Raw genomic sequence first — 25,925 nt, 5'->3', positions numbered from 1 at the left:
AGCACTCGCGCCTAAGCCTTGCCCTCTCTTATACGCGTAGAAGCACTCGCGCTTAAGCCTTGCCCTCTCTTACGCGTACGGAGTTGAGAGAGATAGCTAAAATCGCCTTTCATTCGAACAAAAGGGAAAGATAGCGGATTTGACGCCCTAGAAAGGATAATCCGTAGGCCTTGGCTTCCGCCTCGACGCGATCTAAAAAACTCCACCAGATGGCTAACGCGTTAGATAGACAGGAGGAAGAGGGAACGTACTACATTGCGCCATCAAAATAAAGAGTGCGCGCGGAGGAAAAAAAACGCGTCCTAACGCCCGAATCAAACGAAAGCCAGGGGCAAAGGAACAGGGGGAGGACATTGTCCGAAAGGAAATAATAGAGGGGGTTAGTCTCGTAATAAGGACCTGGAGGATACTGTACGAGGGAAGGGAGGAATGGGGGACCCTTTTAAAAACTCAACAAGTGCCCCGAGCCCGGGGAGGTACCGCGCGGGTACAAAACCGTCCAATATGAACCCCCCCCCCCTTAGCTGTCAATTTTATAAAATATTTTCCCCATCAATTTAATTCACGCGTTGACATTGTGTTTACGAAAGTTAAGCCTCGGCCATCCATCAACGACGCGTTTTATATTGTAAACTTTATTTATATCAACCTAAATAAAAACGACGGCATGACGCGAAAATATATATTTCATAATAAGATGCGATCTGTAAGATGATATAATTTAAGTTATGTGTCATCTTTTTCGGTTGACGCACCCTAGTCTCGTCTAGCAGACGACGGGTAGAAAAAAATGCCGGCGCGTAAGCTGCAAAAACATGATATGTCAATTCGTTTTATTTCGCGTAATACGGAGCGCCGAGTTTCTTACAAAGACTGACGCCTCTAAAATTAAAACCGTATAAAATTATTAATATAACAGGAAATGATGATGTCTCATAAGCATTTACATCTGGTTTTGCCTAACGAAATTATTTCTCCACTTCCCAATGACTTCGTAATTGCGTATTCTCAGAAATGAATAGTCAGCCGAGTAGTATTTCCCCGGAAATTATGAAGCTGTATATTGTGATGTAGTCTCGCGAAAAAAGATATAATTTCCATAAACATTACACAAATTTCCCACGAAATGCAACTCGTACTCCTCAAACAGAGGCTAAACGTCTTTGTTTGACATGCTGTTCACATTTTTGGGAGCGAATAATACATTTTTTGTGACAAATATATCAATTTCCGTCGAGTTAAGCTATAAGTAGACGCGTGCCATCTATCGTCGGACTTCTCAACTAAAGCAGGGTGCCCATATTGCTAAATTCCCAAAAACGTCTGTTTCTCCGCGTGCTCCCCCCACTTTGATGATTCACGAAGGCTCTAGTTGTATTTTTCCCTCCAAATCCGCGCTTTTTTGGAAGAGTGGCGGCTAGAGGGGGACCAAACAGTAGGGGTACAGACCCGAATAAAATATATTATGGCCGTTTTTACACCAAAAATCCCGATTTTATTAGCTAAAAGGGAGGGTGGGGGAAAATTGTCGGTAAACTACAAAAGGATGAAATTTTTGGGGCAAAAACTCGAGTCAGTTAAGTCAAATCGTATTCGTGAAATCGTGGGAACTTATTGATCGTTTCAGAATGTTGATAGCGGGAAATAGTATTAAATGTTGAAATTTTTAAGTATCATAATGTGACACTAGGAACGTGTTTAAAAAGAGGTTACATTTCGCACTTTCCCCAAGTGGGATGGGGGGGTTATGCCACCCAACGTTTTATCCGTAACAGCTTTGTTCAGATTGACTATTTCCCAGGCCACTTACAAAAAAGAACACTGATATTTGAACATGTGCAATTTTAATAAATTTAAATAATTTACTTTAATTTGTAAAAATATCATCGCTTTTAAAAGGGACTTCTTATGTATAGCCATAAGTGACATAATAACAATAAATATTACACTTCCTATTGTTTTAATTATGCTAATTTTCTGACCGAACCTTTTTTCCACACTGACACGCTCATTATTTGTTAGTTCTGACTTGGACTTATAACCGAACTGAATATATTATCGTCCTTGGCAGTAGTTGTTAAAGAGGTTTTTCCTCGAGTTCTTAGGTTTCCCCTTTCCATAAAAACTTGTAGCTCTGGTTAACGGTAATTGTAAGTGTTGGCAACTGTTGGCTCGCGTGGCATGAAGGGCTTGCCACCACCCTCCTACGCAGTATAACCCGGCCACCTGTTTAAAGGCATTAAAAGTCGCTAGATGACTTGGGCCTAAGGTGGTACTTTAGATATTAGCCTAGCTAGCATATTTAGACACTAGGTGGCTCTGAGCTAAACCTTTATTAAAGGGGCTGGAAAGTGGGGTTTTGATATCGTCCAGTGACGTAGTATCTCCAAAAAAATCCGGACCCTGCTTTATTTTCTTTATTCCCCGCTTGAGGAATTTGGCTCTGACGGAGATGTTTTGAAAATAGTGAGGAGCGACCCGCGAGAGAGAGACTAGTGAGAGGTATTCATACCCGAAATAAGATATTCGGGCCTTCGTGGACGTGGTTTTGGTTCTTGTATTTTCATATTTATTTAATTACAATGAACGAGTTTAATTCAAATAAAAAACGGAAACGTGATGATACGAAAATATCTCTTGTTAGTGAATTAGATAAATGGGAAAAGGCAAAAGAACTGTGGTTGAGTTCTAAGGTTTGTCAAAATGCTCCAGTGAAACTCTGATAAATTTTGGTAATTTTCATACTTTTCGTTATATTACGTATGGTATTCGCGACCTAAAACTATCGCTACGCCCCCTTTGGTTCGGAATTGAAACCTAGATAGGTAGCGGCAAAAGCAGACGCTATTAGTTTTTCCTCATCGTTACTCGTAAATTTTATTTTATAAATAATGATGCTTGCATTTTAATATAAATTTTGCATCGTTTGCTTATATTTGGATAAGTATATTTAAGAAAAAAGTTCTTATGACCTTTTAATTTGTCTGTAGCAGACGCTAGATCATTGGGGATACCTTGGAGAAGCTAGCGCCGTTACGCCACCTAGACTAATTTCGGTCGCGAATAGTTAACACCCCTTTTCTAGTATAGATAATCAGGGTCAGTTTAAGGGTCTACTAAACTAATTATTATCATTTATTAATTTGACAAATAAATAATAAATTATATTTAAATGTTCCTTTGTACCATATGTTAAAATTTACTTATGAATTATTTTAAACGGACGCAAAAACAGTTATTTTAATATTTAACTAACTATCAATTTGAAATTTTAATTATGATCGCCACTGACAATGGTACAAGTTTATAGTGTAAACCGAAGCTCAGTGAAACCCGACGAGTTTGTCACAGGTCGCGTGTCCCAGACGTCACGCGTTGATTTGGGGGACCCGACGACTCTCGCTCGCCAAAAAATAGAATGGCAGGATTTTCCGCTTGGCTTGAAAAAAGGACGCGAAACCGTTCGGTAACGCGACGGTGGAAATTGGCGTCTCCCAGGTTTCGCGTTACGCCGGCCAGATAATTGTAGGTCCTTGTATAACGAGGTTATAGCCACCTTCGTTTATAAGCCACGTGACTTAGGATGCCCCCCTTCTTAAATAACCCCCGTAATTTAGAGCTTAAATCCTTAATCCGACCCCCCTCGCAGTTTCCCGACGCGATGATGTAACGTATAAAATTATTATAGAAACATCAAACATACTCGGGATGACAATGTTATCTTACACATTTGACAAGTTTGTCGCGAATTTTTTACCCCGATTTTTGTATCAAGTAGTTCGTAGTCCCCCCGTACTTAGCGCCTTATAAAAGACGAAACTACCGTTGGCACGCGCCTTACGTCAATCACAAAAACGGCGTCCATATTTTGTCGCCATCTAGAGGGCCTCTTCTTGCTCTCAAATTACTCGGATTAATGTTTTTGGCGCGCCATGTGGAAAGCGCGTCGAAGAAGAGTGATTTTTAGTCGCTGATAACCTTTTATGGAGCTTCGTTTTTTATGGAGCTTTCAAGATTTTTTTATGATTTACCGTATAAAGCGCTTTTTTTAACGCTATAAGTTTGGCACCTTTTCCAGCGCCCCCGTGCGTCTATTCAGAACATATTTTAGAGAGCGGCGTGTTATCACTTGTTTTGATCTAATTTCACACCGGCTTTGAGTTACGAGCAAAATTCGATCAATTGATCTATGTTTTATGGACGCCATTTTTTTAAAATACCAACATTTTAAATACTTAAAACAAGGCTTAAAAAATTATCTCAGATATGTACGTGTCTTATTTAAATGAAAATGAATTACAATACTCAGTTGTAGGTTAAGAAAAGCAAAATATCTATAGTACATTTGGCGGAAAGATACTAGCATGATTTTCCGGTAAATCGGCAGAGCGAATTTTCTGTTGAGTTCCTAAAGGTTCGTACGCGTGTTATATTAATCCATTTTAGAAATGCCTATTGCGTAAATTTCAAAGTGATCAATATGTTATATATATATTATATTATATATATATAAGTGATCAGATTATTATTTTTAATTTCGTATATACTAATCTCCACCGCTTTCCCCCTATTCGGTTTTCCGTTGCTACGCAACTCGTTTTGAAATTTTTAATGTTTAGGCTTAGTTTCTCTTTTCGGTGTTATAGACTTATAGTCGCAAGTCAGCCTTCCCGCGCGGTACTGACGAGTCCCAAATACGACGAACCCGGTCTAACATTGGAAATTCTGGCTATTTTATTTAATTTAATTTAGTTTTTCACTCGAAGATCTATTTGGTCCGAGTTTCGCGTCTTTTTGTTTGCTCGAAGACCTATCGGTACGAGCTATTTGTAAGTTTTTAAATTTCTTCAAATTTGTTTAGGGTTTATCTTTTTTATCCCTTTTCATAATGGACTAATCTACTTATTCCCTAATTTTATCATCCTTATTATTTTGAAGCTTCATTATAGCGTATTTTAAGTATTATTCTCCTAATCGATCATTAAATCGCACGTTTATGTACGAAAACGTGGTATTATCGGCATTACCTGTTCTAACTTCTCTTAAATTTTATACTTACGCAATAATTCGTGTCTTTGTACTTCCTGGTTATTAAATTTATAATTATATTTCACAAAAGTATATCAATTCCCTATATTTATCTTATTAACAACTATAAATAAATATTTTCAACTAACTGACATACTTATGAAACGAAATTATACACTTATGATGAAACGTATTTTGTCATAATGCCTTTATCCTAAAGCCCGGCGGAAAATTCCAATAAATTCTGAACAAAATACATAATACAAATATAAAGCAATAAATTCGGCCTAAGGATTAAATATAAATCGGATTAAACTTAAGCCAATAATAGTCCAAATACAATCATCGGGAGGGGAAAAAATTCAACTTATCAAATAATAAGATTATTGAAAAATGCCTCTCGAAAAAGACTCGGAGAATTTTCGGTTCCTCCCATCTTCACTTATTTTGTATTCAAGTAAGGTATAAAAGAACTGGGATCATTTAGAAACAAGCTGACATAAGGCCAAATATAGTCCGGCGCTTTAGTCACCATCTACATTCGCGAAATTGACATTCGGCTAGAAAAGGGCAGTAATAATTTAATATTATTTTCATTCTTAATTTATATTTAATTCCAAAAATGACGCTTTTAAGTTTTATATAATTGGGTAATTTATTTCGTAAAATTACGCTTTTAAGTTTAAAATAATTCTTAATTTATATCGGAAAATTACGCTTTTAAGTTAAGATCATTGGTTAATTAAATTCGAAAAATTACTCTTTTAAGTTTAAAATAATTGGTTAATTAAATTCGAAAAATTACTCTTTTAAGTATAAAATAATTGGTTAATTAAATTCATAAAATGACTCTTTTAAGTTTAAAATAATTGGTTATTTTAATTCGAAAAATTACGCTTTTACGTTTAAGTAATTTGGTTAATTTAATTCGAAAAATTACGCTTTCAGTTAAACCTCCAGCTTCGCTGGATAGAAAGCTTCATATTCCTAGAACAGACAACGACGAAACGAAGCGAAAAGCCCGCTATAAACTATCCCTCTATATACATTGGGAGATAACCGCTGTAACTATGTCAATGGTGTCAACCAAAACTAAATTTATTTAATGCATCAGAGTATAATTCCAGCGCCATCTACGATAAAAAATGAAGCTATGTTCAAGTCGGGAGGCACTAAATGTTTGGAAGGGGGAATGATTCTCTATTATGGACAATTTTTCAGAAGTTCTAGAATATTTTTTTTAGTCGATGGGGGGAATGGGGTGTCGTATGGGTGGAACGCGAGTAAGAAGACACCGTAACTACCAACACCTGCACAGTAGCCCGTAGCTTTTATGAACTCAGAAATTTTTTACCGTAGATGATCCGTTCGACAGAAGGACGAGGTCTCAGTTTCAAAAATTATTCCCGGTGCTTGTTATAGTGCAGTCAAAAGGTCTACTTGACATACATTAGAAGGGGTAGCTCTTATTGTAAGCTTTTTAAACAATTACGTACAGGCTGTCGCCAATATGAGATGATATTATACCGTTATGATACGCATTGAAAGGATATTTGACGTAGTTCGATCCATTCGTTTCACAATGATATTTAGCTAATGGGGGGTACAGTTGGCGGTATTGCTTTGAAGTGCGGGCCAAAATAGAAGACCGTAGCTACTACCGGTTTTACTAGATGGGCGGATCAGAAACTGTTACGCATTTTAGGACCGTGGTCAGTAATAGTGCTCGGCATTCGATTAATTTTTATCGATGAATAAAATAAGCTCAGCGATATTTAAATAATATGTATTTAAATAATATTTATTTAAATAACCAATAGTTGAATAAAAATTGTAAAATGTTTAAATAATCGAAAGTTAATAAGCATATTATTTAATTAAAACAAACAATTATTTAAATAAATACCACTTTTATTCAAATAAATGCTTGGATGCGTAAAAAAAACATAATTAAATAAGTTAAAATGATATTCTTTTTACCAACGATTTTTAAAAAAAATTGTGGATAATGAATAAACAATTCCGAGCACTAATCAGTAACACCAGAAGTTTATAATATATCTCTTTCGAGAGAAGAATCCATCTATAGGATTACACTGCGTTAAAAAATGTACTAATAACGAAATTCACCGGTCGGTTACTTTGACCAACCATGTAAATTACACTGCGTAAAAATATGTACTAATTAATAAATCATATCAAGCGAATAACATAATGGATATGGAGTTAAACGTATTTAGGATTATAAGATAAAATAATAATAATAATCAGCTAGGCTCATGCCCAAGGCATCACCTTAGGCCCAAGTCATCTAACGATTTTTATTGCCTTTAATAATTGCGTAGGAGGGTGGTGGCAAGACCTTCATTCCACGCGAGACAAAAACTCCCTACGCTTACTATAACCATTAAACTCTACAAGTTTTTATGGAAAGGGGAAACAGAAGAACTCGAGGAAAACCACTTTAACCAGTGAGGAGAGTACTTGCAAACTCAACGCCGGAGTTGGTCAAAGTTTTCACCCAAAACTTAGGATTTTAAGCGAGCTTTGGGTGAACGGGGTTCAGAGTATTAAGGATTGTAAGAACACTTTAGGTGGGCATGGTTAAACGTATTTAGGATTCTTGAAAAGCTGTGGGCTGGCGTGATATAAAGGATTTATAATTCCAGGAAGGCTTACAGTGGGCGGGGTTAGAAATATTTAGGATTGTAAGAGGGCTTTGGGTACGCGAAGCTAAAAGTATTTAGGATTCTATGACACATTTGGATGGTCGGATCTGAAAAATTTTAGGATTCCAAGATAGTTTCATATGAGTGTGTGGGAAATAAAATATTTTAGTTTTTAAAAATCAAGCTCATTGCACTAAATATAATTATTATTTATTATTTTATTAAAACCTATGCTTTACCTAACTAATTCAAATTTTGGAATAGCTTTAGGTGGGCGGCAGACGTACCATTTCAAATTCTGAAATAGCTTTAGGTGGGTTGCAGACGTACCATTTCAAATTCTGAAATAGCCTTAGGTGGGCGGCAGACGTACCATTTCAAATTCTGAAATAGCTTTAGGTGGGCGGCAGACGTACCATTTAAAGTAATTCATCGGAAATATAATTACATATAATAATTCTATTTGATAAAAATAAAATCAATTCACAATTTAAAATAATTCCCCGGAAATTTAATTACGAATAAAAATTCTGTTTTATTAAAATAAAATCAATCAAAAATACAGGATAAAATTGCATATCCAGCTTTGGTTTTCCATCAGTTAGCCATGTACGAAAGTCCAACGAGAAATCAACAATTACCTAGACATAATACCGTACAGAGGGGAGGGGGGGGGGCATGATATCATAGGTAGAGACACCAGGTGCTCATCCCATTGTAAACATTTGAGGATGATAGCAGTGACGGCGGACAAACAGATAAAGAGGAATAGTCATATAGAACGGGTACCGGCGGGAAAAAACGCGATGAATATTGCTGGTAATGCGTAAAAGCTCCGTTACAAATCTCTTATCACTGGTCCTAGGCTTAACGCGGGAAGTATTAGTGCTACTAAACAGACAGAGTGGAAAAATAGGGGACCAAAACTCCAAATCGAAACGGATAGCTTTTTTTTAGAGATCCGAATCTTTGACAATTTTTTTGCGGCATCTCTGACCTACGAACGGATATATATATATTTTAACGGATATCGGATTTTGGAAGCTTCTGCTTTCAGTTTTACACTCGCTAATCCCGATATACCGCCAGAGGAGGTAGAAAAAATTACCGGATTTTTTTGGGGTTCGGGGCAAGTCGAATTTTTTTGACAAAAATGTTTACTACGCGTTGGACGATTAAAGATAAGCTTTTTTTTATTCGATGAGTTTCATTTCAATGGATGTTTTCCAAGATTCTATTTTTAACAATGACATGTCCTGAGCTACTGTAACTGATCGGATTTGTCGATTTACTTTGAGAAATATTTGCAGTTGTTAGTTTATAGAATGGTAAAATCCCATAAGTATTAAAAAAATTATAATCTTTAGTAGAATTTCTACTGTATCTGATAGACGTTATGGCCCTCAATCACCCTAAAATAATTCTACTGGCTTCTGATAGAGTGCCGCCTCCACCCCTTTCGAGTACGATAAATTAAGATTTTAGCGGAATAATTTTTAAACAAACCATTGCATACAGTGAAATAACAATATCGTATTAATTGTGTTAAAATTTCATATATAATATTACTATATTTTCAAATATTCTCCGTTCGTGTAGGTTACTTTAGATAGAGTAAATCCGCCTATTACATTAACTAAACCTAAGAAATTAATGGTATTTTTGCTGTGTTGTTTGTTCAATAAATTTTCTTATGAGAAAATAAATTTTAACTGCGTAATTAATTCTGATTTTAAGACGAATGTTATCAGTAATGAAGGAAATTTTTTCAATATTTATAAAGGAGCTATCTTTTTTAAAACTCCCGTTTTTGGTAGAAAAAATACTACCACATTATAGAGTAATAATTTTAGATTGTAAAATAAAGTAGGAAATAGTACCGTCCTTATTATATTCACTAAATTAATGACCTCGTTTCCTGTTTCAGATGCGCAAGAAGGGGTCGGAGTTGAGTCCCGACCGCTCAACTTCCGCTAGCAACTGATGACGTCATCCGCTGAACGCCTGTGATCAACATTTTTAATATAAAGAGAAAAAAATGCTTTTTTTTCTTTTTTTTCTGGGATGTTTTGCGATACCTCTAAATATTATAATTTCAAGACGTGCCCTGATTATAATAACAGAAGATTGAACGATCGGAATAAAGAAGGATGATTCGAGATGCAATATTTTACATTTTAATAACGTCTTGTGTTTCTTTAGTTTAACCCCCTGCGTTTTAAGATTCTGATTTTATAAATATATTATGATGATGACATCAGTATGGCGTTCGTACCCGCGATGAACTTAAAGAAAAATCGGAAAATATATTCGATTGTGTATAAATGACTTTTAATTTAAAGACAACAGTGATTTCAATATTGCTAGATTTAGTTTATAGCGACGATATCTTCAATTTTAATCCCTTTTTTTGTTTCTTATTTTCTCCCTTTCGATTTACAACCTCAACGATTTAATTCAAATTTAAATTTAAAGACAACTTTTGCAGAATCATGTTTTATTTCGTAATTAGTCTAATATATTTGACAAATACTATGACACTGTTCTTAAGCCTTGGTTTAAAATTTATTTCCTAAAAATTTCTTAAGTTAAAATTTTCCTCAATTTAAATTAAAAAAATATATATTGTACAGTTAAGTGTTGGATTGAATAAATAAATGTTTTGTATAAAATTACTTAGAATGTATTTATTTTTAATTTTAACTACATATTTAGATATAGCTTTAGAAAGTTAAATTCCAACAAACTTAGTTCTTAATACATTTAAGATAAATTATAACATAAGTAACATGGCATTATCTCGGCGTAATAGTCGATATCACCAACGACCATTTAAATAAACAACGGACTGTGGATAAAAATGATTTTAGAAATCTGGAAATCAACTTGAAAATCATGAAATCTGGGCGAAAATCAGTTCCAAAATCAGCCTAAAGAACCAGTAATCAACACGAAAATTGTGCTCTAAAATCTCTGAAATCAGAAATTCAAAATCCAGTAAGCAAAATTTTCAAATGTCGAACCACAATACCCTAGTAGTTACTAGTTTTTGGATCTGTAAAAATAAAAATAATTTTGGAAATATAATGATTAATTGTTGAATGTCAACATCCAATTGGACATTATAAACGCTTGCTTTGTTTTTGCAGGTAGTTATTTTGTAATTTGAGACTCTAACGCTTGATTTTATCGACATCAAACTTCCCTCATTGTAATTTTGGCAATTAATTGATAGCAATTAACGAATTTCCTGTTTTAAAACTTCCGATAAGCCAATCGGTTTTGTGTCAGACTAACTGAGACTATCAAAAACATAAATCATTCAATGTTTTACTTACATTTTTGTAAGTTACTTTAGGTTACTTATAATTATAAGTATGAAAAATGAAATAAAAATATATAAAAGTTATTTTGTTACTTATGTTTATAACGTTACTTAGAACAGGAATCCATACCTCTACTTGGCGTATCGCGTATGGTAAGATCACTGACGGCTTTGGCCCCGCCTACGAGATACAAAATCCCTTTGCACGCGCTCCCCTCTCACGTTGTTGTTTGTTAAGTTAACATAGTGACGCCAAAAAAACCGTCAGCCACATCGAGACGTAAATCTGCCGCGATAAGCATTCCAAGTAGAAGTATGGATTCCTGCTCAGAATTATAAGAATGAAAGAAAATAAAATGAAAATATCTCAAAAGTTATTATGATACTTATGGGTATTACGTTACTTATGATTATAAACATTAAAAAATAATATTAATATTTAGAAAAGATACAAAACTACAATAGACTAAAACGATTTTAAGTAGGATTTAAATAAATATAGAATACCCAAAAAACCACGAAATGGTAGAACTTTCTCGTGACCCTTAACCACGTTAAAGTTCAAAATCGTTTACTTAAAGCGTTTAGATGCGCGGCCCCGATAACGAATCTTCCCCGCAAACCAGCACGTTCTGGGTTCGGCTTTTTTAACTCTCCCACACAACAAACTTCAGCGCGCGAAATCTTCGCTCGCATCGCGATGAAAGCTCGATTTATTACCAGTCTAATTTAAAATCTTCCTTTTACTTGATTATTTCGACACGGACAACCCATAAATTACAACGAAAGTGTAGACCGTTTACGATGCCCAAACGTTCACCGTAAAAGTGAACGTTTCTAATACGAGAGTTGAGTTGAAAAGTTTTTGAGAACGTGGATTTTTAGCGCCTAAATCGTTCTCTTCTTCCATTTTACCCAAAATCGACCTCCAGTGGTCGTAAATTTTACATAATTGAGCCATGTTGCGCTTTTACTTACACCTCTTTCACGCGTTCTTACTACGGCCGCTGCCATTTGGATTTGGGTTACCTTTAGTAATGTTGTTTGGCCTCCTTCACACGGGGGCTAAAATAGCCGGAAGAAATAGGTGTTTAAAATTTTAGAATACGACTTAATCTACGTTCAAACAATGCGCGTATCGCCAATGATTCTTAGCGAGGAAAATTTTACGAAATCACGAGTTTTGAATTTACAAATTTAAACCTAAAGTATTCACAGATGAAAAGTTCAAACCAAATTTGGTGACCTCAGTTTATAACCGGGCTATCAGTAAACGAACATCAAGTTGAATATCTCGTAGTTTTTTTCCAAAACTAACACTACTAACAAGGAGACATCCCGAAGTGTAACCCACCAATTTTGTTCAAACTCGGGGGATTGGTAGACCTTCATGTATCATGAAAAATCCTAAAGGTAATTTATTCAATGGACAACCGTTTTGCCATGGCAACGAAAAATGTTTCTGACAACACAAAATATTAAATTTTCCCATTGAAAATAACATGAGGTTTTGACCTCAAATTGATCAAAAGTTGATTAATTTTGAAGTTTTTTTTGTCAATTTTTGGCATTTTCAAAATTTTGAAATTTGTTAAAATTTTACACAGAATCCCATGTTATTTTCAATGGGAAATTTTCCATTTGTTGTTGTCAAAACATTTTTCGTTGCCATGGAAAAACGGTTGCCCATTGAATAAATTCACTTTAGGATTTTTCATGATACACGAAGGTCTACCAATCCCCCGAGTTTGAACAAAATCGGTTGGTTACACTTCGGGATGTCTCCTTGAGAGGTAAGCAAAAAATACTGAGAAATTGAGAATTGTAATCAACTTGGAGACAAATTAGCGAACAAAATAGTAATAAATTTAGTAATTAAATAATGGAAAAAATTACAAACAAAACTAATATAATAACCAAAATATTAACAGAGTAACCAAATTAGGGAAAAAGTAACTAAAAACTAATATATTAACCAACATATTAAAATAGTAACCAAAACATGGGGAAAAGTAACGAAATACTAACGTAATTACCAAATTATTAACATAGTAATATAAATAAATGTTAAAACATTTATATTAATCAAAATATTAATATAGTAACCAAAATAAGGGGAAAGTAACCAAAAAACTAATATATTAACCAAAATATTAATAGAGTAACCAAATTAGGTAACAAATAACTTAATTCTAATTAATATAGTAACCAAATTAGGTAACAAATAACTTAATTCTAATTAATATAATAACCAAATTAGGTAACAAATAACTTAATTCTAATTAATATAATAACCAAATTAGGTAACAAATAACTTAATTCTAATTAATATAATAACCAAATTAGGTAACAAATGACTTAATTCTAATTAATATAGTAACCAAATTAGGTAACAAATGACTTAATTCTAATTAATATATTAACCAAATTAGGTAACAAATGACTTAATTCTAATTAATATAGTAACCAAAATAGGGAAAAAGTGTAAAAAAATTATTATAGTAATTAAAATAGTAATCAAATTAGGGGAAAAGTAAGATCATAACTAAAATAATAAAATAGTAACGATAATACCAATATATTAACGAAAATGGTAATAAAAATACCAATAAAATATTGTAATAAAATAACAAACTACATTGTAACCAAAATTGTAAACTAAACACCAAACTAGATTGTAACCAAAATTGTAAACTAAACACCAATATAGTAACGAAAACTGTAATCTAAATACCAATATAGCGAACAAAACAGATAATAAACTAACGAACAAAAAAGTAAACCAGTAGTAATAAAAAAGTAAACAGTAACAAAAGTAAACAAGTAGTAACAGAAAAGTAAACAATAACAAAAGTAAACAAGTAGTAACAGAAAAGTAAACAAGTAGTAACAGAAAAGTAAACAGTAACAAAAGTAAACAAGTAGTAACAGTAAAGTCAACAGTAACCAAAGAAAACTAGTAGTGACAAAAAGGTAAACAGTAAAAAAAGGTAACCAGTAGTAATAAAAAGTAAACAGTTACAAATGTAAACAAGTAGAAACAGAAAAGTAAACAAGTAGTAACAAAATAGTAAAGAAATAGTGAGCAAAATAGTAGGCAAATAGTAATGACTGTGATAGAGCCAGATGAAATAGAAGATAAAAAGTAAGAATGAGAGAAAATGTAGTGGAGGTCAAACGGAACATCTCTCACTCCCTCCTCATCCTGAACAAAATATGAGATCTTGTCGAGTGTTGAATCCATTAGTCCGACCATCATATCCCCGCGGTGTTAGCTAACAATTGAACCGAGGCCCAAAAGAGTACGACACAAACCACGCGAGAGTGACCAGGTAGGTGCCCCGAAAACGGACTATAAAACCCGAGATCCGAATAAATAAAGGACAGTGCAGTCCATTGAAAGACGGACTGCGGGGACAGTGGCGCACAAAAGGAGGATCGGGCACCGTCTTCGGACAGCGGGACAATGGAGAATGCTCATTTTTCAGGATAGCCGGCTGAAATATGAGACGCGAAGGGCCTACGACGACCAAGATTCTTCCTCGAAGACACGATCATAAAAGGAGTTGGACACAATGGACTGATGCTTTCCCAAAGGTGGCGCTCAAGGCGTGACCTTTTCACCCGCCGGGGGACGCTACGAATTATCATTTTTTCTTTGCAAGAAAACGGGAGAGTCTAAATAGGCTTTTCCATATCTCAAAAACTGTTACGCGACGCGTCCGGGTAAAATGCCTTCGCGTGAAATGATTTATCGGTTTGGTTGCTCTTTACCTTTTGATAAATCACTCTAAGGGACCTAACGTCCAGTTAAGCGTCCAGGTAAAGCATTATCTTTCTTATTTTGGGAAATATCGGAAAGATTTCGTCGTTTGTCCTATTAGTTTGGTGCTGGTAAAAAATCAATTCTTTTTACAAGGTTTCCTTTCGTATCATGAACGAACTAATTTTAAATTAATTCCAGAGTGGAAAATGAAAATATAATAAATAACGACTTAAATAAAATTGTTTTTATATTTATTATTTATGAATTCTTTTAGTTTTGAATTCTGATACCAGCGTCGAAAACCGGAATCTTCTGTCACCAATAGAAAAAAATTCAAATTGCTGGCAAAGAAACAAAAAAATGTAATGAAACCATTAGAGGTTCGATTTAAATGCTTTTATTTATACTAGATCGCGCCAATTTAAATGTTCTGTAAAGAAAGGGAATAAATACTGATTTATTACAAAAAATCCATTTCTAACTCTATTTTAAACTTGGTTTTATAAACAAAAAGCTTCCCCTGTGAAAGGATCTTTCAAGGGTCAATTGTTATCAGCATAATATTCACAAAAAATCCTTATTTAGTAATAATATTATTTATTTATTTATTTATTTATTTAATAATAAGCTAAGGTAATACCCATGGCATATCATGTACCTTCACTAAGCCCTACTCTTCAAAGTTAGTCAAATTACAACTCGTAATTGAATTTAATTCATATTAATTTAAATTTTAGTTTACTTATTCAATGTACGCGAATTATCAATCAATTCGCCAAGAGAAATAAGTATAAAATTCAACAAAATAAAAAATTATTTGTGTTTTTTAAATTTAAAAATATCATACTGGTCAAGTTTACAAATTTCAAGTGCTAAAAGAAAGTGAACTATAATAGATGTTTCTATAAAATAAAATAAATAAAAAGTAAAAATAAATTGAATATGTTGCTCTTACGTCACAAGACACATCTTGATTTGCACGCGCGCTAGAAAAACCTATTATACCTATATTCCTCTGGCGACTGTAGACTTTTAAAAGTAAGAGACTGTGACGTATAAACATATTTTATTTTTTACCTTTTATTCATTTATTTGCAGAAAATCCAAACGAAAGGTTTTAATAAAGTTACGAAAATTAAAAATAGAGGGCGTTACTGAAAAAAAACCGTGCACGCGTCATCACTTAATTTTATTTCTCCGCTTAATTTAATTTCATTCCCATTTTGGAGGGTGATAATTCAAAAGAACGCCACCTAGGGGCAATTTTTTCTTTTATCCATTTGGCGGGTTCCACTGTACGTATAGCAACGACTCCTCCCACTGACGTAATAAGGCGCGCGAGAGAAAGAGAGAAAAAGATATAAAAACAACGTATAAAAATTCCATCCGATTTTTAAGCCTTGGTAAGTTAGCCTACAGCGGGCGCTAGGGCACCCCATCTTTTACAATACAATAGGCGTTATTGGAAGCTTTCAACGGCGACCGGAGGGGTCAAAACAAAGTAAAAATATCGTGAAAGAACCTGCCAAAGTATGAAATCATTAATATAGAAAATACTTCAAATAATGGCCGCTAGGGGGGGTTAGAAAGAGTAAATCAATATAAGCCCCCGTCCATTACGATTGACTAGAGCTGATATAAAAGGCTAAAAGGCGAGCGGGGGTTAAGTCCACCCCGTAATAGGGGCACCTACCCCCCTTCAACCCGTCACCTTAGCGCGCGCTGTTTCGGGGGGACATAGAGAGGTGCGCTTCTCCTCTCGACACGTGCGCCTAACAGGGCAAGCCCCCTTCCCCCCTCCCCTCCCATCCCGAATTCAGGATCAGTCATAGAAAAGCCTAAAAAGGAAAAGTTGAACTGGTAGGGGAGATACTAATTGTAACTAATACAATCAGTATCCTCCGAAAAAAAGAGAGAATGTTTCGAAGGGGTCCGAAATGCTCACATGGAAGAGTGACCATGCGAAATCAAGCTAGGAATATGAGCAAAGGGAGGCCCATCCAACAATGGAAACTGTTTGGAATAGGGCCTATTATGTCGGCCAATGCGCGGGGGTGATATTTCTCCTTTTTTCATTGAGCATATTTTTCTTTATTTGCAATGGACATTCGCGAGCGAAGGAGTGTTTGTTATTAGATACGCTACGACGCTTTTGGGCCGCTTCTATTCGACGTAGAAATGGCTATTTTGGGCTTTTCTTTAGAGGGAACCGCGGAAAATATTTCTTTCAACGTGGAATGCCCTTTGCGGTTTGCTCTGAAGAAGTGTGAAAGTATAAGGCTTGGTTTTCACTACGGAAAAAACGGCGCGACGAAGAACTCGACGCAAAAATTGTATTGGGCCTAAAGGAGATTTTTTTGTGTCGATGCCAAAATTGTATTAACCTTGGTTTCCACTAGCGCGCATAACGACCATTACTCAACTCGCGTAAAGAAAAATGCACTATGGCATGCGCTAGTGGAAAGCAATCTTTAGGCCTAACGGAGATTTTTGCGTAGACGCAAAAAATTGTACTAGGCACAACGGATATTTTTTGCGTCTACGCATAAAGCTTGATTTCCACTAGTGCGCGTAACGACACTTCACTCAACATTTGGACGTAAAATGGTTTTTCCCGGCGTTAAAATTTTATATTATGACGCGACATAATGTATTTTTCTTTACTCGCGTAAAAAGGATTTTACGTCCCTAAGTTGGCTCGCTTGGCTTGCAGGGCTTGCCACCACCCTCCTACGCATTGTAACCCGGCCACCTGAATTAAAAGGCTTTAAAAGTCGCTCGATGACTTAGGCCTAGGGGGGTGCCTTGGGTATTAACCTAGCTGATTATTATTATTATTAAGTTGAATGACGCGCTAATACGCGTGCTAGTGGAAACCAACCTTAAGACTAAAGCTGGTTTCACACTCGACGGAAAATATGCCGGAAAGACGATAATAAACGCCGAGCTGAAAATTGATTCCCATTCGATATACCGCTAACGTTCAACTTTACGCTGCTAGTTTTCCGTCGAGTGTGAAACCAGCTTTAAGGAGACTTTTGCGTCGACGCAAAAATTGTATTAGGTCAAACGGAGTTTTTTTTAATCGACGCAAAAATCGGTCAATCTCAAAATACCTCGCCACGTGAGCGGGTAAATAAGCCTGATATACCTACTGTAAAGGTATTGTGGTTCGCAAAAATGTTATTTTTAAAGTGGTCAATTGTATAAGGCATGACGGAAATTTTTGGCGTCGAAGTTCGCCGTCGCGTCGTTTTCGCTCTAGTGAGAACCAACCTTAGCCCGAGACCACGTGCTGAAAGGTTATTTCCACCCACATGACAATCGTTGACTTTTAGATCTGTAGAGAGAATTCGAGCTTATAGAAAGAACGTTCTTGAATAGATTTGACGTATGTGTGTAGATCCTAATTTCAATGGTCAAATCTTTTCAACACACTTTTCCCATTCATGTCACCGGCGACTCAGTCAAGAATCGGCCTTTACGGAAAACCGGCGGATTTATAGAATCTTCAATAACAGGGGCTTAAAGTCAAGATGCCGTTTAAATTTGCCAGAAATGTATGCTTGTACTTTCCGGGTTTGGTATAGTAATGACGTAAGCAAACAGTTTGTTCGATAAGTCTGGCAAAGTGACGCAAAAAAAATTCTTATTTCAATCAAGCAGTTTTATCATAAGTGTCCAACTACGTTTTGTAGTTGAATTTAGTAAGCTAATTACTCGTAAACTGGAAAATTTGTCCCCAGCGAACCGAATTAATACCCTTAGAATTGAGGAACCGATAACTCAACATCTAGGAATATGAAAACTTGAATCCTCCTAGTCGACATCACGTTAATGATCGCGTTCGATTTGTATTCCCATACGTTTTGCGCTGGTTGCAGCCTACTTAAATACCCAAAAAGATAAGTGCCTGTTGTTACAAAAATAAGCAAACGTATTTAAGGCCTAATGACTGTCTGAAGCTCACAAAGAATGGGGATGGGGTACCGTACTCATTGGGAAGGATAATTAAATAAATATCTTATAAATTGAACCTTTTGGACATTCTGGAAATGGAAATCAGTGTGGAACTAGTGTAATGACACATCTATGTAAAATATAATTATTTATAGAAATTATGTTTAATTCAGAGAAAACGGCATGGTATTAGAAGATAAAACTTATTTTATACAAGACGTTTCGAGCCGAGGCTCTTCTTCAGTCGTTCGTTAGTAAATAATAAGTTTAATATATATAATTATTTACTTATGGTAGAAATTAACACTTAGATCGAAAACGGTTGATTTGCCATTGTGTATCAACAAACTGACTTTTAAACACGAGCTCGGGTGTGAAATCCCAAAATTGTGAAGACGTTGTTAAACAAATATATAAATGCAATCAATTATCCTGTACAGAATTCATAGAGACACTTAATAAACTGCCGGGTTATCGCCTGCAAATTAAGCGATAAATCACAAAGCGTCTGGAAATAACATCACCGAAACCGCCATATTTAAAAAAAAACCTATAAGCAAACGCAACTCTAAGAAATCAAACTTAAAAAAAACTCGTAAGCAGCGACACCTGTACGGTGTGTTTGGCGTTAAGTGCTTCAGCGTTTTAAAAATAAAACCTCCATTCTTCGGATGCCGAACTATACCGAGACGAAACGCGCCGCTGAAATAAAACTGGATATTTTTTCGCTCTTGGTAATACCGGACCGGCAAAATAAAGGCTTCGAAACGATACGTTTTTTTCGGGAGCTAGGCGTCAGGGGCTATTATGGCCCGGGGTGTTGCTCCAGCCCGAAAACTGCCCATTTCACGCCAGAATAAATTTACACAGCTTTTAAAATATTTCGAAGAGCTTACTTTACGGTACTTTAAACATTCGAAAAACTTTAAAAGCGGCTCTTCGGAAGAAGATACGCGCGGTGGAGGCGTTAGCGCCGTTTTAGCATTGTTCACTTACAATAGGCTAATCCCTTCGCATTTTTTATACCGTGCGTTTTACATCATGACAGCTATAAATATCTTAAGGTATTTTTATGTCCATCAGTAACATCTATAGTAGAAAATATGTCAGGCGAATATTTTTTTAAATATTATACCAGGTCGAATTTCGGTATTGCGTTAAAAAATCTGCGTCTCCAAAATTCAAATCGCAAGTATTTCGGTTGTCCCGTCACAAAACCTAGAAACCGCCATTTTTTAAAATTTGATACAATTAAGTTTTTTATTTTTATTTGAATAATGTAAGCTGTACTCACAAGGAGACATCCCGAAGTGTTTCCCCCCGATTTTTTTCAAACTCGGGTGTTGAGTAGACGTTTTGTCATGGCAACCAACACGAGGAAATATTTTTCTCAACTAAAATTTAAACTTAATCTACGTAAAATAGCATGGGAAAATATCGGATTGCATTTGCCATTTTCAAGAAATTTTAAAATAAAAAGTTGGCAAAACAATTGGGTAAAATGGATAAAATTTACATAAAATAAAAAAAGGGTAAAACCAATAAAATTTTGGTAAGGAAGAAAAAATAGTTTGTGACCAAAAACATCATAAAGGTTATTTTTTTAAAATATTGCATGTAGAAAACATCGTTTATAAATAACTACATTAATTTAAGATTTTTACATCGTTATTCGAAATAATACTCGGAGTAAATTATGAGTCAAGCCGGCGAAAGTATATTAATTTTATTGCCCTAGCTAGATATTTATCTCGATATATATTATTCATTTCTAATTGGTTTGTCAACTGTAAAATCTGTTCGTAAGAAAACAATATTTCTAAATGTGTAAAAATAATTAACCAGCCATCCCGATTTTGAAATCACGAAAATCAAATCCAATTGATCAATCAATACCAAATTTCCGCTGGTCGATATCGCCAGGGGGAGCTTTTTACAATCTAAACCACAACATCCGTTTATAACTATGAAATCAATTTTCTTCTTAATTTAGTGTATAAATAATTTCCTATAAAAAGAAACTAAACTTCTGATAATGTTCATTCAAAAGGTTGACAAGTACCTATTAATTTATATGGAAAAATCTTACGATAATACCATAAGTTTATAATTCTGATTTACATAAATGTGACAGTTTCTTATCTTACATTTTTTCTAATAGCCATTTCTAGAATGACTTTAGATCTAATTAATTAGTCCTAACATATGTAACATAATTACTCCTAAGTGTGCCAGAAAGAACTTTTTCTCATTGATCTTGTTGCAAGGATATGACGTAATTGACGTCACTTCCCAGTCGATGATGGTTTTATCGTCATCAAAATTAGTTCTGGCGGGGAGGGAAGGAAGTTAAAACCAGTTTTACGCGACGTTAGTCCGTATTTTCTTTGGTGGCTATGAAACAAGGTCTCATTTAAATTTTTAATACATAGATGTTAAACAGAGGCACACTTATGAGTAATTATGTACATATGGTCCTAATAAATCAAAAAATGTGGTGACCACTTCCCGTTGCGACAGTTGAACGGACTCGACTCGAAGTGGCTAAGTACAGTAGCAAGTCTTACGTTTTACAATGTCAAAAATAACTATTGGTCCATGATGTTACCATATATCTGTTGTAGAATGTAGATTGGAAATCAGGTCCTGCCCAACTCTAATTGGGAAATGTTAATTTTTCATATGATCTAGTCTGCTAACACGTTTTATGACATATTTATTTAACGCAATTAGCGCCAGTTAGCACTAGCTTAGTATAAACTTGGTGGCAGAAATGTGAAATAAGCTAAATATGGAAGTTAATACTTCCGTGAACGTAACTAGCGCCAGTTACCCCTAGCTTAGTATAAACCTGGTGGCAGAAATGTGAAATAAGCTAAATATGGAACTTGACACTTCCGTTAACGTAACTAGCGCCAGTTACCCCTAGCTTAGTATAAACCTGGTGGCAGAAATGTGAAATAAGCTAAATATGAAAGTTAATATTTCCGTTAACGTAACTAGCGCCAGTTACCCCTAGCTTAGTACAGGGGCGTAGGAACGTTCTAGAAGTTGGAGGGGGTAAAGATAAACGAAAAGAGGTCTGGAGAATGGTTTTTAATTTTTAATGGAGTGTAGCTTCTCCGAATGCATGTGTACTTGTTACTAATACGTAAATTTGCGGGAAAAGACTGAAATTTAAACACCGTTGAGGTTCTATAAACTGTATATGCTTTTAAAATGAAAATTTGGGCCTTTTGAAGGTTTCAACTGACCAAAGGTTGGAGGGGGCAATAACATTAGTTGCCCCTCCCAGCAAAATTATCCCGGTTCCTACGCCCCTGGCTTAGTATAAACCTGGTGGCAGAAATGTGAAATAAGCTAAACTTGATACTGCCTTTAATTTTACTAACTGGACAAATAAATTTAAAGACCTTATTCAAGATTTTAATTTTACGAAGAAGTTTACAATAAAGTATAAAATTTGAAAATGTAACTTCGAAATCCTAATAAAACTTGATAACAAAAGCGATTCACGTGGGTCTCGCGATGGAGGCCCGATATCACCCATGCGAGGTCCTTTTCACGGGGTCTGACCCCTTTCTTTGCGAGGGTGACAATAACCACCCTGGCCGACCGTCTACCCTCGTATGGGGTCCGATAAAGCCCCCACATAGCCCACACGAGGTCCCCGTTGTATTCCCCCAACTAGCGTTAAAAATCACAAAAGTGACCAGGGGTCAAAAGTCAGCGAGGGGTCTAACGGGTCAGTTACGACAATGATCTTTCACCTAAAAGGTGCGCTCGGGACATTACAATAAAAATAATAATAATATATAAAAAAGGGGTTCGTCATGGATTTTATTTCTAAAATAAAGCTGTCACAACAGAACTTCCTGTCCTCCGCTGGCGATAGGTGTCGCTTTCGCGGACTGTCTGGAAGGGCGGGTGATAATATGGCGGCTTGGAATGGCCCGCGAAGAAAGAGAATGTTTTGACTGGGCATGCGCGATTTCACCGAAAGAAAAACGAGACGAAATATTTAACGATAAACGATTTCTCTTCGGATTTGGCGACATCTCAATTCTCACGGTTTTTATGACCCGAAACGCCCTTACATCGCGACCCTACACGTACTTTTTGTTAGCTCTAGGATGAAATATACACCTTTACTTACCTTTTCTGGAAACCGGTAAGGTTTGGCTTATCCGGTTAAAATAGTTACGGTTTTATAAATAAATCAAAGAGTCATAATTGAAGGCTACATTTTAACTATTACCGGAAACTAAATCTGAACAACTAACTATAAATAAATCTTCATACTATACTAAAGTTACGCTTTTCGTAACATCAAAAGTATATAAAATATTTATTTTATATTTAGGGTGTAAAACATGTTTTTCGCAATATCTATAATATTTACTTATTTACTAGGATTTAGTTGAAACCGGTTGAAACTATGCTACAGATATTGGTCAGATCGAGTATGTATCGTAGTGATCGAATAATTTTGAATAATGGTGAAATATTACTACACTTTGATCTTAAACAAATTATGAAAAAGCTAATTATTTAATTTAAGAAAAGGTAATCTATTTTTTACAAACCATTTATTTAGATATGCCTATCTACAAGTAAATACTTTATTTAAGTTTTCAAAAAGTATACAGCAAACATGTACTTCCTGCCTTAAAAGCCACTTACGATTACCATTAACCTCGACAAATATTTAAAGTATTTTGGAGAAATCCAGTGGCGTAGCTAGCAATCCTTCGAAGGGGGGGGGGGGGGGTTCAAACTATGTAAAATACCTGGGGTCGAGAGGGGGGTTAAATTTTAGTACAGCCAAAGTTACACTCAAGGGGAAATGGTGGTTTAGACACGGGGTGGCGGAGTGGTTAGCACTTTCGCCTCGCAGCAAGAGGAGCCGGGTTCGATACCAGCTTATAGCGCTGGGTGAAAGTCCTTCGGCGTTGAGTTTTCACCACCCTCCTACGCATTGTAACCCGGCCACCTGAATTAATGGCTTTAAAAGTGTCCTTGGGTATTAGCCTAGCTGATTATTATTATTATTATTATTATTATTAAACCCTCCCCTTGTCTACGCCACTGGAGAAATCCAATATTAGTTATCACGTCACGGAAAAATACGACAAACACATAAATCATCGAATATATAACATTTAGATTTAAGTAAGTTGAACTAAAATGGATGCTTCACTTTAGGAGATAAGTTATATACTTTTGATAGCACCGTTTCTACTTCACCTTTATGATAAATAAATAGCCTAATACTTATAGTGTAAAATAATTTTTTTTAGGAACTAATATACGGGGAAGAAATATGAAATTTTCGAGCATTAGGAAAAGTCGAATCCATCATCGAGAAAAAGCAGAAATTGGATTATATTGAAGAAGAGCCCCAGTTAAGTATAGCCTAGCGAACGCTAAAAGCGGAAAAAGTTACTTTCATACGATCATAGTGGAAAAGAATATCTATTACATCCTCTCCCCAAATGTTACAGTTCTCCGTCGACGATAGAGGGAGCGCCCTACGCAAATATCACGTCCCACTCCAAAGATGGCGTTGATGGCTAGATTTCGGCCTAATGTGCCGTAACGACGGCTCCCACTCCGGATGCTAAGTGCCCGATCTTCGGGACCGGGACTCCGAAGAGGGGGACCGGAGTTCCCGAAACGTTTAGAACGGGAGCGCGTGCCGAGGCCGATCACGGACGCCAAAATCTGCTGAAAATTCTCCTTCGAAGGGGCCATATATAAGATTCCAATCTTTGATAAGATCGCCGGCTACGCGTTCCGTAAATCCCAACCATACTTGAACTCCACTAGTTTCGCGTCAAGTACGTAGTTGCGATATACGACAGACGTATAAAGAACAGTTTTTGCGTTGACGAACAGTCTTCTAATAATAGTTCCATTTCGAACCCTTTTTTTTTGGGGAAGGGCTTTGAAGGGTTCCTCTCTAGTACGGGCCCTCGTTCCGCCTAATCTAACCCTTTCCGAGACCTGATATCAATCCCTTCGTTTTCGTTCTAAAAAATGTGTTTTTTCCCGACTACCCGAGTCCTGTTTAACTAAAAATCGAACGTCTAGACCATTCCGACATCTGATATCGGAATTGCAACGGCTATTTCGGTTTGTAAACAATAATGGACACAAAATACGGCAGGAAAAAATGGTGTACGTTACAGACATCTTGGACTGACATCAGTTAGAAAACCATAGCTGTTTATACAAAGTGTACCTAGGGGTCAGACGTTCGTCGAAATTTCGTATATTCTGCAGAAAAATAAATCAAGAATCTTAAAATCAATTTCAAAATGTTGAATTCCCAAATTTCTCTACGGAAAATAAAATAAAAATCTGGTCAAAACATGAAAATTATGAAATCCCGTATACTCTACAGAAAAATAGATCAAGAATCTTAAAAACGATTTGAAAAATTCTGAAATCCCGTATAATCTACAGAAAAATAGATCAAGAATCTTAAAAACGATTTGAAAAATTCTGAAATCCCGTATAATCTACAGAAAAATAGATCAAGAATCTTAAAAACGATTTGAAAAATTCTGAAATCCCGTATACTCTACAGAAAAATAAATCAAGAATCCTAAAATCAATTTCCAAATTCTGAATTCTGAATTCCCGTATATACTCTACAGAAAAAATCCAAATCTTGACATCAATTTGAAAATACTGAATCTCCGTATACTCTACAGAAAAACCAATTCAAAATCTTGTCAGAAAATAGATCAAGAATTTTAAAATCAATTTCAAAATTCTCAAATTCCTTATACTCTACCAAAAAAAATTAAGAATCTTAAAATCAATTTCAAAGTTCTAAATTCCAAAATTTCTCTACAGAATAAAAAAATCAAAATTTTGACATCAATTTGAAAATTTTGAATTATTGTATCTTCTACAGAAAAATAAATTTAAAATCTTGTCATCAGCTTGAAAATTCTGAAATCCCGTATACTCTACTGAAAAATAAATCAAGAATATTAAAATCAATTTCAAAATTCTGAAATCCCGTTTACTCTACAGAAAAAGAAATTCAACATCTTGAAATTAATTTGAAAATCTTGAAATACCGGAGGAGCTATACTTTGATTCGATCGGAATTTCTCAAACGATTCCATAAAACTTTGAAAAATATTTGCTCTATACGAGATGA

At 35.3% G+C, this 25,925-nt stretch overlaps 1 protein-coding gene across 3 annotated transcripts in view; it reads left to right on the top strand.

The window, feature by feature from the left end:
- The window catches only part of LOC149926872 (protein big brother-like), a 31,145-nt gene extending 20,878 nt beyond the window's left edge, over window positions 1-10,267 (top strand). For all 3 annotated transcript variants that reach the window (XM_090158589.1, XM_090158590.1, XM_090158588.1), the window contains one exon: window positions 9,625-10,267. In XM_090158589.1, the coding sequence (XP_090014715.1) occupies window positions 9,625-9,674 (50 nt within the window). In that variant the 3' untranslated portion in view covers window positions 9,675-10,267. The remainder of the gene's footprint in view (window positions 1-9,624) is intronic.
- Window positions 10,268-25,925: the final 15,658 nt, after the last annotated feature.

The sequence above is a fragment of the Leiobunum rupestre genome, chromosome 9, assembly GCF_980474605.1.
Source record: "Leiobunum rupestre chromosome 9, qqLeiRupe1.1.hap1, whole genome shotgun sequence".
Classification (NCBI taxonomy): domain Eukaryota; kingdom Metazoa; phylum Arthropoda; class Arachnida; order Opiliones; family Sclerosomatidae; genus Leiobunum; species Leiobunum rupestre.
This window is presented reverse-complemented; position numbering and strand designations above follow the sequence as displayed.